Source organism: Rhinichthys klamathensis, unplaced genomic scaffold (assembly GCF_029890125.1).
Source record: "Rhinichthys klamathensis goyatoka isolate OS25496 unplaced genomic scaffold, OSU_Roscu_1.1 h1tg000562l_1, whole genome shotgun sequence".
In the NCBI taxonomy this organism is placed as follows: Eukaryota; Metazoa; Chordata; class Actinopteri; order Cypriniformes; family Leuciscidae; genus Rhinichthys; species Rhinichthys klamathensis.
Window position 1 is genome coordinate 267,501 of NW_026607028.1, and position 12,595 is coordinate 280,095.

The 12,595-nt window shown below is 40.8% G+C and overlaps 1 protein-coding gene across 2 annotated transcripts; it reads left to right on the forward strand.

The window, feature by feature from the left end:
- The first annotated feature begins 2,699 nt into the window (after positions 1 to 2,699).
- rpl29 (ribosomal protein L29) lies at positions 2,700 to 11,637 on the forward strand. 2 transcript variants are annotated; one of them, XM_056239426.1, is made up of 4 exons: positions 2,700 to 2,799; positions 3,062 to 3,114; positions 3,606 to 3,670; positions 11,477 to 11,637. In XM_056239426.1, the coding sequence occupies exons 2-4, from the start codon at positions 3,078 to 3,080 to the stop codon at positions 11,573 to 11,575; spliced, it is 201 nt and encodes a 66-aa protein (XP_056095401.1). In that variant the 5' UTR covers positions 2,700 to 2,799; positions 3,062 to 3,077; the 3' UTR covers positions 11,576 to 11,637. The 2 variants fall into 2 exon arrangements, with proteins under 2 accessions (XP_056095401.1, XP_056095400.1); XM_056239425.1 differs by having other exon boundaries at positions 2,709 to 2,799; positions 3,065 to 3,114.
- The last annotated feature ends 958 nt before the right edge of the window (positions 11,638 to 12,595 follow it).

Sequence of the window (12,595 nt, forward strand, 5' to 3'; positions counted from 1 at the left end):
TGTGTGTCTCTGTGTGTGTGTGTGTGCGTATGTGTGTGTGTCTCTCTCTGTGTGTGTGCGTGCGTGTGTGCGTGTGTGCGTGCGTGCGTGTGCGTGTGTGTGTGTGTGGTACGACTGAGGGAGGAGAGAGAGAGACTGTAGAGCTGTTTCATGTTATTATTTTTATGCTCTTGATCTTAAAGTTGCCATGAAATTAAATTCACCCGTTCTATTTTGAAAATGCATGTTATAGATCTTATTGTGAACTATTAATCCATTCATGTTTGATATTTTTAAAAAGTATGACCTTGCTCAGTCAGACTGTGATCGCTGGTTCTCCCAGTGAAGTGTCAGTGATATTAAAGTGCAGTGTTATGCTGTTGGCTCCTGGTTTTGTTTTGGAGTCTCTACAACAGGTTTGCATCAAGGTCAAAAACACTTTCATTTTCTCATAATATACACAGTTTTCAATGCTTCTGAGATGACTCATTGGATGAATCAATCTGTCTAACTCTGCTCTGTATCTCTACTTTATTGTGGTGAACATGCAACTCTACAGGGAATGACTGATGTAACATTAAAGTTTGCAAAACAAATCTCTCTCCATCCTTTATCTCTACTTAGTAAGAGCGACAGACAATCTGCATTAATAGACACAGTTTTATTTTAACAATATAAAACACAAAACGACGTATTTTGAACACCAGGTAGAAAATATATAGTCATCCATACCTACAGGTTGTGAGACTGAGCAAGTTGGTCCAAATAAACTGAGTTCTGATTGGGGGCGGGTCAGATTGTTTGTGGGCGGACACCGCACAACGTAGGCGGGCATTATGCAAATATCTTTTCTAGTGACGTAGAACTGTCATGCAGAGTCGAAACACAAACGACTCGTAAAGGCGGTTCAGAGGCGATTCTTTCTTTTGGGAGACAATACATTTATTTATCCTGGACTTTCGACTTTACAACTGAGCAGAACGTTTCCATTCACAAACAGCTTTATTACACACTGCATGAAATAATAGAGGCACTTTAAACTCCGCCCCTGCAGCTCATCTGCATGAGAGCCACGCCCACATCTCAACATCCAATCATAACAACTGATGCACAGAGCCAAGCCCCGCCCCCCACATCCACAGTTACACTCATGTGTGTCTCACAGCAGAAAAGATCTGCCTATCGACCCCTGAAGCTGAATACATCAAATCAATCAAAACTAACTTTATCTGGACAATAACTTTATTCTAGAGCTGCTGTAAAGCCAAACAATCTGTTACTGTAATCTCCTGTTATCACTGTAAAGCTGCTCTGAAACAGTCTATATTGTTAAAAGCGCTGTATAAATGAAGAGGACTCGACTTGAATAAACACATGAACATATCAGGATAAAATGATGATCATTCACATCATGTGTTGTTTCCGTGGTTATTATGAAATTATCACTGTTTATGGATTTATTTGTTCCGAAACGCTTCAGGAACCAGAACACATGTGGGCGGGGCTTGATTGTGTCTGTGGGGAGTTGATTGGATGGTTGTGGCTTGCTATTGGCTGATCTGGGTGAGCTGGGTGAGTGACAGGTTATAGCCCCGCCCCCGTCATCAGAGAAGAGAAGAGATGCTGCAAGAGGAACTGATTCTGATCCAACATTATGAGGATATTCTTCATCTGGCATCATGACGGGTTCGTCTTCAGTCCTCTCAGGCCCACGGGAATGACATGAAGCGCTTTGATCAACTCGTTCCTGTAATAAACCTCAGAGTTAAGAGGCTGTTCGTGTCTATATTCAGCCCATGAGTCCTGCTATCAGCAGACAGCAAGGCAGGCCTATTATTAGCAGCCCGTCTGATTGTTCGGGCTTCACTGGAGAATGCCTGAGGTTTGAGAGGAGAAACACAGCCATATCTCCATAAGAGCTCCATAAACACCTGCAATAATCTCTCAGTCTATCCCAGATCACTGCACACTGTGTGTTATTACAGGCTACTTTGGGAAATATAGATACAAAACATGCATATAGATGTAAATATGTACATTTGTTGGCAGTGGCCTTCTTCTTTACATCACATAGAAAGTCTACTTCTCTTCATGTGACACATTATAAATATGAAGCATTTACTGAATGGATCTGCTTCTCTCACCTCACGTGATCTCTGTTCCATTAGCGGATATGACGTGTGTTTACACTGACATCTACCGGACACTTCGCTCTATTACATTACGTATATGTTCAATTACATACAATTTACCATGGTAATCATAGTTTCAAAATAACACACTTACTATTGTTATATCTTCATTTTATGTGGGTGTGTCAGTTTTATAATAATAATAATAATAATAATAGTTATTATTAATATTGGATAATTGTGGGTCAAGTTAGTTTCAATAACTTAGTACACTAGTATGGTAGCATTATGTTTCATTTAGGACTTTTTTAAAAGCTATATTCACATTGTCGGCACATAAAAAAAAAAAAGATTTTTAGTAAATAATAATTATGACATAAAAAAGTCGAAATTATAAGTGCATTATGACTTTTATGTCATAATTTCGATTTTTTAAAAAACATTTTAAGTAATATTTTCGACTTCTGTTCTGTGTCATACTTATCATTTACCAAAGCATGATTGTTTTCTTATGTGTTGGAAATGGGATTCCATAGTTTTCTGAATTAAACGACATTCTCTGGTGATACTAAACTTGTGTTTGTTTACATGTGTTTTCGGAACTTCACATCCGGTGACGGGGACTCTTATCTCCCACAATGCCTTGCTGTCTCTCTCTCTTCCGGTTGTCGTGCGCTTCGTGTAGCAGGTAATGAGTTTGTCTCCGTATCAAAATGAAATCTAAATGAATCCTCAGAAATGCAAACTCCCATTGGAACATCAGTCCAGTATCGTGTTCAGTGACACTGATTAAGCAGCTCTAGTGCAGTATTGAGCGCGAGCGGGCCGGGATTGTGGAGTTTGTAGTTAGTTAGCATGTTAGCTCGAGTGAGGAGGTTAGCTAGTGTTGCTCACTGTGATGTCCTGCTGGTCTGTGTTACTCTGTTCTCTAACTGCTGTCTCTCTGTTAGCAGACACTGATCAGAAATGGCCAAGTCGAAGAATCACACCACACACAACCAGTGTAAGTGTTCGCCCGGTGTGTGTGTGTGTGTGTGAGAGAGAGAGAGAGATGCTGTGGATGTTTGAGTGTGTGAGTGATGCTGTTCTTGATGTTTGTGTGTGTGTGATGTGGATGTTTGAGTGTGTGTGTGTGCGTGTGTTGTGGATGTTTGAGTGATGCGGTTCTTGATGTTTGAGTGTGTGTGTGTGAGAGAGAGATGCTGTGGATGTTTGAGTGTGTGAGTGATGCTGTTCTTGATGTTTGTTTGTGTGTGTGTGTGAGTGATGCTATGGATGTTTTAATGACTGTGTGTGTGTGTGAGTGAGTGATGCTGTTCTTGATGTTTGTTTGTGTGTGTGTGTGAGTGATGCTATGGATGTTTTAATGACCCTCTCTGTGTGTGTGTGTGTGTGTGTGTGTGTGTGATTGAGAGATGCTGTTGATGTTTGAGTGTGTGAGATGCTATGGATGTTTTAATGACCCTCTCTGTGTGTGTGTGTGTGTGTGTGCAGCTCGTAAGTGGCACAGGAACGGCATCAAGAAGCCTCGCTCTCAGCGCTACGAGTCTCTGAAAGGGGTAAGATGATCCAGCTGTTCTCTGCACATCTGGCCTTCAGTGCTGCAGATCCTGATGTTTAACGGGCTACACTTTATATTCATAATATTAGTTGCATATGTCAGTTTGAGATGTGGTGTTCCTGTAGCTCAAGGCCTGCAACACTGCGGTCAGGGGTTCGAGTCCAGGCGAGTGTGTGAATGCTCAGCGTGGCTTCATCCGGCCGGCACACACTCGCATCAGTTACGCTACAGTAAACGTAATAGAATAGACGTGCGCTTGCTTTCTAATTAGAAAAAACAATATAAATGTTTGAAACGCGTGGTAGAGAGAGCACATGTCCGTCATCATCGCGAGCCAATGGGAGACGACTGCGTGTCACTAGACTCCGCCCACTGTGTTCTGCAGAATCCCGAGTGAGTCCGTCAGATCTGCGGTCCGTGTGGAGTCACCCGTCCGTATCGGCCAATCAGATATCAGCACAGATTCCTGTTCCTCAATGTAGAGTTTCTACACCTGTGTGTTGAACTGATAATTACTGTGTGTTAAACTTCATTATTAAGACAATCAACAAATGGAATATGATCATAATCTGTCAAAATACTATTATAAACTAGATTAGTTGATATTCAGCAGCAAACGTTAGTGTAGGAAACTCCCGAGAGCGCAGATGTGCAACAGCTGAACACCAGCGCGAGTCTGGAGAGCTGGTGGCCGTGAGGAAGCGCTGCACTAACCCTGCTTACATGGTGTGAAATAAAATACATTCATGAAAAACAAGTAAATATATTATTTATAATATATACTATCAAAATAAAAGACATTTCTTTTAAATGTGGAGCGCAGATGTTTAATGAGGCAGCAATAATACAGGTCGAACAGAGCAAGGCTAATAATCTTTCATTGCCCAAAGTATTCTACTATGAAAGTCACAGCTGTGATCGCAGGTCAGCTCAGAGGCGGCACTGATCGCAGGTCAGCTCAGAGGCGGCACTGATCGCAGGTCACACGGCACAACATCGGTTTATTGAGCCTTTTCTTTTTTACAGTTGTAAGTTTGTTACTGTTAAGAACGAGTACATCACTCCAGTGTGATCTAACACGTTACATGAACCATAAACCCCAGAAAGATAAAGTCATTTTATGCCAGGGTTTCTGCGGGGCCTTATAAAGCATTACATTTAATAAGAAGATTACCTGCAGAAACCCTGTATGCGAAACCATAGACCTTTATCCACAGATCAAGTATAATAATAGTAATATTGAATCGCCTTGGAGAGAGTTTGATCGTGTTGACTGTCGTGTGTGTGTGTGTGTGTGTGTGTGTGTGTGTGTGTGCTGAACTGAGAACGACTGGGCAGCGTTCACGTGAATTTAACGACTTCAATATTCATCTCTAAAAGTTACATTAAACTATGGAATGGCTTTAGAACACTTATAATATGAAAAGTTGATGGTTCTTTATACTGGTTTTGTGAGGCTTAATAACAGAGAATAGTACACACACAATATGGGGTTTGTGTCGGCCTCGTCTGACTGAACTCGGTCCGGCCAGTGTCGGGTCAGCACATCTACTCCTCAGAGCCGCGCTTCTCTTCTGCAGCTTCAGATCAGTTTGACTTGTGATATTAAAAGCGTTTACAAGGCAGGAGTAAACACAGTTTGAGAAGCAGCTGAAACTAAATATCTTACGATATCAATGCTAGTGAATCAAAGAAATATGCCTTATGTTCACAAAGAGCTCAAATGATGAATACACCTTGTTTAAAAGCATTATAAATGAACGCTAGGGGTGTGACGAGATCTCGCGAGACTAAAAGATGACGAGATTTCTCATCGAGTGAAAAGCTGTCTCGTGATATCGCCATGACTGAGCGTGAGCGTGAGATTACCATTCCACCGCTACACTCACATTCGCCTAAACTATCGTTTTGCTGTTTTTATAAAAAAATAAAAACCATTATAAAATAATGTGAAAGTCTGCTCTGCTCATCCAGCACGAGTTGCCGTTGCAATCAGTGCCGCACGAATCCCAGTTCACTGATCGCGTGAGGATGGCGGAGGATTCGTTGCGCAACATAGACTAACGTCTGATATAGTGTTGTCAAAAATATCGATATTTCGATAAATATCGATACTGAAATATCTGAACGGTACCAATACTAATTTCCCGAAGTATCGATACTAGCCGAGCGGTCACTTTCACTTCTCTCCAGAGGCGCGTTGACAAACACCACACGTGACGCACTCGTCTCATTCGCTCTGGTTAAATTCACTTCAAAAGTGAAGTGAATGGAAAGATGGCGAGGGCGGTGCCCCCGCGACCGGCTTTGGTTGATTGATAAAGAGCGGGCATGTCGGAGAATAGCGCGGACACGCGTAAAAAACACACCGCGAGCGGGCATGTCGGAGTCGGAGAATAGCGTGTACACGCGCTACACACCGCGAGCGGGCATGTCGGAGAATAGCGTGTACACGCGCTACACACCGCGAGCGGGCATGTCGGAGAATAGCGCGGACACGAGCTACACACCGCGAGCGGGCATGTCGGAGAATAGCGCGGACACGAGCTACACACCGCGAGCGGGCATGTCGGAGAATAGCGCGGACACGACTCGAGCTACACTCCGCGAGCGGGCATGTCGGAGAATAGCGCGGACACGAGCTACACACCGCGAGCGGGCATGTCGGAGAATAGCGCGGACACGAGCTACACTCCGCGAGCGGGCATGTCGGAGAATAGCGCGGACACGAGCTACACTCCGCGAGCGGGCATGTCGGAGAATAGCGCGGACACGACTCGAGCTACACTCCGCGAGCGGGCATGTCGGAGAATAGCGCGGACACGACTCGAGCTACACACCGCGAGCGGGCATGTCGGAGAATAGCGCGGACACGACTCGAGCTACACTCCGCGAGCGGGCATGTCGGAGAATAGCGCGGACACGACTCGAGCTACACACCGCGAGCGGGCATGTCGGAGAATAGCGCGGACACGACTCGAGCTACACTCCGCGAGCGGGCATGTCGGAGAATAGCGCGGACACGCGAGCGGGCTGCGGGCAGCCAACAGATTGTTTGACTAGCTAGCCTATCAATAATCCCTCACATCACTAATTTTAAAAAAAAAATTATTGTATAGGTGAAAACAGACTTAAGGAACAGGCTCCAGGGGTAGGCTACTATTTAGCAGCATATGCTCAGCATCAGGGATGTGTGTTGTTTGGACAGATCTGCCCCCACTGCTAAAAAAAATCCTCAAGGAAACACCGTAACTCTTCTCATTTGAACTTTTCTGAAACATTAACCAAGATGGCCTAGTATTGTTGTTGATAAGAGTCTGTGTTGTCTCGTTTTAATTCTTAAAGTTAACATAATCTGACTGAGGAATCTTAGACAAGTAAATATTGTAACTGTGGTCAAATGTAAATTAACTGGTGCCTATTTAACTTTATTCAAAAATTATTATTTAATTCTGCAATTTTCCTTCATTAGCGATTATCATCAATTTGATTACACAGATATTAATTAAACTAAACAGCTAGACAATGGCATCTCTGAATTCAATAATGACATGCCTTTAACTTAAAATTGAATGTTTAATCTTATTATTATACATTACTGACTCTCTATCCTCCAATTTGATACTGTTAAGTGCTTTTTTGTTACAGTATATTTTAATCTTAAATAACAGTAGGTAATAAAAGTACATCATGTTAGCTCTGGTCCAATTAAAAAATATAAACAAATAGAACTCAGGACATTTTTGTTCATGTAAAAAATACCTCATTGTCATGTTCTAGACTTGTTATATTTAGCTTTAAATAAAAAAAAATACCCCCTTAATATTGTGGCAGTTTTTTCTCCGTGGTATCGAAAATGGCATCGAATATCGATATTTTTCAAGGTATCGTATCGAAGTTAGAATTCTAGTATCGTGACAACACTAGTCTGATAAATGTTAGGGATGTCCCGATCAGGTTTCTTTGCCTCCGAGTCATTTGATTTTGAGTATCTACCGATCCGATACTTATATAATACATAAAAAAAGAATAAAGAAGAGAGAAAAAACAGATCCAGGATGTTCCTTATTTTTTATTTAATTCACCTTATTTTAACATTCAACAACTCTGTTAACAAACAGAGCACTTCTGTGAGGTAGCTTGAACAATCAAGAAATAAATAACATAAAATCTTCACTTTTAAACTTTAGTGCAACAGTAAATATAGAAAAAGTCTAATATAAAAACAAATAGCACCTCAACTTAAAATACCCGGCAGGCATGTAAACAAAAAATAAAAATGTTTTAAAAGTGTATAAAAAAATGAGAATATATATATATTAGGGGTGACCCCGAATAGTCGAAGATTCGATGCTTCGATAGGAGGAGCCTGATTCGACTACCAATCTCACGGTCGAATCTTCGCAGATGTGTTATTAAATGAGGATTATGTCATTTTGGCTATATGAGTGTGCTCAATGTCTGATTTCACATAGAACTACTGGTTTTCTGTCAATACGTTAATATACAGCCTATAATGATAATGCTGTCAATAAAAATGTGCAAAGAAAGAAGCTTTTAATAAATATTTTTTAACTGCGTGCAGCGTGAATAAATCCAAACACCCCGTGACAGATTTAAGTTTCACTTTCGATCCGTGACCGACAGAGGAGCGTCTTGTCGGCAGGGATTTAAATCTTTAAAAATGTCTGGGATAAGAAAATCTAAAGATGCACACCATCAGAAAGGATAATCTCCAAGGCTGGATTTAGCATCAGGAAAACCATGATCGCACTTCTGCCGGCCAACGTTAACAGGCTGGTTTTCCTCGGGACGATCTAAAACGCTTAACGTGAAAAAAAGCTTTTAAAACGCTTAAATGACACTTTACGTGCTTAATGTATGTACACAGTAGGCTACACACCTTAAGAAACCATTCCATGTGCAGATAAGCAGATGAACCCAGAATATGAACGCAACGCGTTTCTCCTATAGAAAGTCACGTAAAGCTTTTTCTTTAACGGTTTTCTATGGGAGGAAAATGCTTAACGTAGCCTATAATAAAACGCGCTGCGTTCATATTCTGGGCTCATCTGCTTTTCTGTAGGCTATATAGTATGCTTTATTAATAAGGTGTGTACAGAATTTGATCTTTTAATATAACAGTTTTAGGACAAAGCCGTTAAGCGTTTTTCACGTTAAGCGGTTTACAATGTAGGCTATTTTATCCGCGCACACAATTTGAAAAGACTCAAACGGACACAGGCCGAGTGAAAGACTGGATTTAGTTTTCTCGATCAGGTATGGGTACAAGTGATTTCAAAACATTTCAGCCGGTTCTACTTCTAATTTGATTTTTGGATACTGTGAACACGTTTAGCTAAAAAGACTGCCGCTCCAGTTTAGCGTTTATTGTTGTTTCTGCAGTTAAAAAGACAAAGTTGACAATCCTGGCCATACTTTCGTTATTTTAATAATTTCTTTATTTTTATTTTATTAATTGATCACTCAGGGTGATCTAATATAACTATTTGTGACTTGTGTTTTGAATATTGTTCCCCTGCACTTTAGGCATTTTGCACACATTTGTTCTGCTTCTTGTGACTTGATTCTGACTTATTTCGTTTTGTATTTTTATTTATTATAAATGTATATTGTGTTCTTAATTGTTGATTATTTTTCACTGCATCGATGTTGCGCTGTAGGCCTATTAGAGCATGCTCCTACAGGCAATTCAGCCGATTTAATTTGATTTGCATGTGAAATGCAAATCCTATCTGCAGTGTGGCCTTTCTGCAGTTATTTATGTTATTTCTTAGTTTTATTGATCCAAAATGTTTTTATACATTTTCTTCTATATCTTTTTGTGATGTTCTGTACATCGCGGCGTTAAAATGTTAAAGCCCCGCCCCCTCCCCAACACCACACACATGATTCGACTATTAGTCGACTATAGGCAGGACTTCACGAATCTGATTCGACTATGAAAATCCTTAGTCGGGGACACCCCTAATATATATACATTAGGGGTGTAACAGTTCACAAAATTTGCGGTTCGATACGATACAGCAAAAAGAAAGAAATGCCAGAGATTTTAAATAAGTTTGAGTTTTCCTACATCTTGAAAGTTTCAGGTTTATAAATGGGGGTAATCTTTGAAGGATGAACAAATAATGTTTTGGTAATCACATTAAAAATAACATTTAAATATATATTTATATAATATTTGAGTTTTGAAGTGCAACATTAAATCCATGTTCATTCACGGCACAATGTTTCTCCTGGTTCCCACGTCAGCGCTGTTTGATCTAATAGAGATCTACGGTTAATAATAACGGAGAAATGTGAATGCTTCTCTAGATCTCGCAGCGATGTTATTACTTCAGTGGCGAATTCAAATGTTTTCTTCACTGGATCTCTAAGCACAGTGTCGCTTGATCTCGCACTGCACAGATGTTGCTGGTCCGAACTGATAATGGTCTGTTAAGCGCAATATAATGAGAAGCGCAGTTTCGTTCCGCTTTCATTACGTTTGCCATTTGATGTTGCGCAGCGTTGTGGTGATCGCGCCAGCGCTGATTTTGTCTGCAGGAAAAATGGTCCTAGGAATCGTTCGGTTTGTATGCGTACCGAACCGGAAGCCTCGGAAACGGTTCAATAATTACGAATACATGTACCGTTACACCCCTAATTTACATATATCCGAGTCCTGATCGGGAGGTAACGTCCGATTCCGATCGAGTCTGAAACCACGTGATCGGATCGGGACATCCCTAATAAATGTATTATTGTAGAATGCGCGCTCAGCACCTCTGCTATACACAGAGTAAGCGCGATCACGAAAGTGAAAGTAAAACACAAGCTCCCTGATGTGCATTGCGCACAAATTAGGCCGCGAACATACAATAGTCCGTCTCCTAATACCCATCTCTGGACTGTTTATTTGCGGCTATGGTCTCAGTTTACACTTCGAATATATTGAGAGAGTAACGTTACTGTAATGTCTTAAGGACATCAGACAAGGGAGGCTCCGTTTCTGAACTTATAATCGGAACGCAAGAACAACTGTAGAGACAAACACACCAGCCTCGTTTCTCTCTACCCGGATTAACCCTATAACCGCCGGTGCAAAATAAAACAGCAATTTGAGAACAATTATAAAGAGTCTGTGTGCTAACTTTGATTATGGTTGCACTTGCACTTACTGTTTGCGCTTAAGACTTCAAGGAGTTCAGTTAGGAGGTCACACACACACAGCCTCAATCAGAAGTTCTGAAAGCTCTTAAATGTACAGTAAGGTCTGAAGAGACTCATGTGAAATCATACAGAGAAAAGCCAGTCAATAAAAGCCTTTTACAGTGCTTGTATATTGTTTTCTTTTAATGCATTTGATAATTCATACTCATAATGCCTGTCATTTCAGGTCTACTTTATAAGATCATTAGTTAAACATTGCAGAATGTTTAGAATGTGCACCTGCATACTATTTTTCCAGTCATGTATTTTGTCATTGAGGATTTCTGAAAAATTTTGCAAAAATCTCGTCTCGTTCTCGTGAACCCAATCTCGTGTCTCGTGAGATAAGCGTCTCGTCACACCCCTAATGAACGCATGTATTTATATTAATCTAGAAGCAAAGTTTAGGCTTATGAGTCACGACTGAATCAAACCATGATCATCAATGTGAATGATGTTACAGCATGTGGAGTTTGTGTCGGTTCAACACTCGTGGCTGTAGTGTGCGAGTGTGTTACGCTGGTCCGCTAGTGCGCGCGCTGGCTTCATCTGTGTGTTCAGGGGCTTTAATGCAGGCTTTCTGTCACAGGTGGATCAGAAGTTCCTGAGGAACATGCGCTTTGCCAAGAAACACAACAAGAAGGGGATGAAGACTATCGCAAGGAAGGCGGCGGCGGCGGCGAAATAGTCGGAGTGCAGATGTTCTCAAGAAGACTTTATACCAGACACAATAAAGCCATGCTTTGAGAACGCACGTCTCTGTCTCTGTGTATGAACACACACTCTTCTAACGCAGCGTCTCTGTGTATGAACACACACTCTTCTAACGCAGCATCTCTGTGTATGAACACACACTCTTCTAACGCAGCATCTCTGTGTATGAACACACACTCTTCTAACGCAGCGTCTCTGTGTATGAACACACACTCTTCTAACGCAGCGTCTCTGTGTATGAACACACACTCTTCTAACGCAGCATCTCTGTGTATGAACACACACTCTTCTAACGCAGCGTCTCTGTGTATGAACACACACTCTTCTAACGCAGCGTCTCTGTGAATGAACACACACTCTTCTAACGCAGCGTCTCTGTGTATGAACACACACTCCTGTATCTGGATCTCATGTTGATAGTCTGCTGTTCTCATATAAGATTACGTTTTTGATTCAAGATAAGGCAAATTAATAAATAAATAAATAAAAATGTATATGGATAAATCGTTTATAATAAACTGCAATATTCTTTTTCAAAACATTGGGAGACTGATCACGTTGGTCGAAAGAAAGATGTAAAATTTGCGGCTTATTTTTAAACATGCGTTTTCTTGGTTATGTGAACGTTAAGGGAACGCTACTTTTGAATGTTCTTTGAACATCCTGAAACCAGTAGCAACAATATAAAAAAAAATTCTGGAAAAAAGGTTGGTATAAATGTTTTTGTGTAAATCTTGAGAACATTGATAGAACATCTCTTCAGTTATCTGTTTAATAATGTTACTGGTTCAAATCTGTAAAAGAGAATCTTGACGGAACGTTCCCTGTTTGCTGGGATCATTTTATAGATGTATATGAAATTTTAAAATGTGTGTGTGACTGTATATATTTTTTATTTATTTTATTTAACCAGGGAAATCCTTTGAGAACAAGTCTCTTTTACGAAGGAGCCCTGGCCAAGAAGGCCGCAATAAAAGTTCCACATAAAATACAA

Coding starts and splice junctions, on each gene's coding strand:
- rpl29 (XM_056239426.1), top strand. CDS start 3,078: ATGGCCAAGTCGAAGAATCACACCACACACAACCAGT. Junction 3,115..3,605: donor TCACACCACACACAACCAGT/GTAAGTGTTCGC, acceptor GTGTGTGTGCAG/CTCGTAAGTGGCACAGGAAC. Junction 3,671..11,476: donor GCTACGAGTCTCTGAAAGGG/GTAAGATGATCC, acceptor TTTCTGTCACAG/GTGGATCAGAAGTTCCTGAG.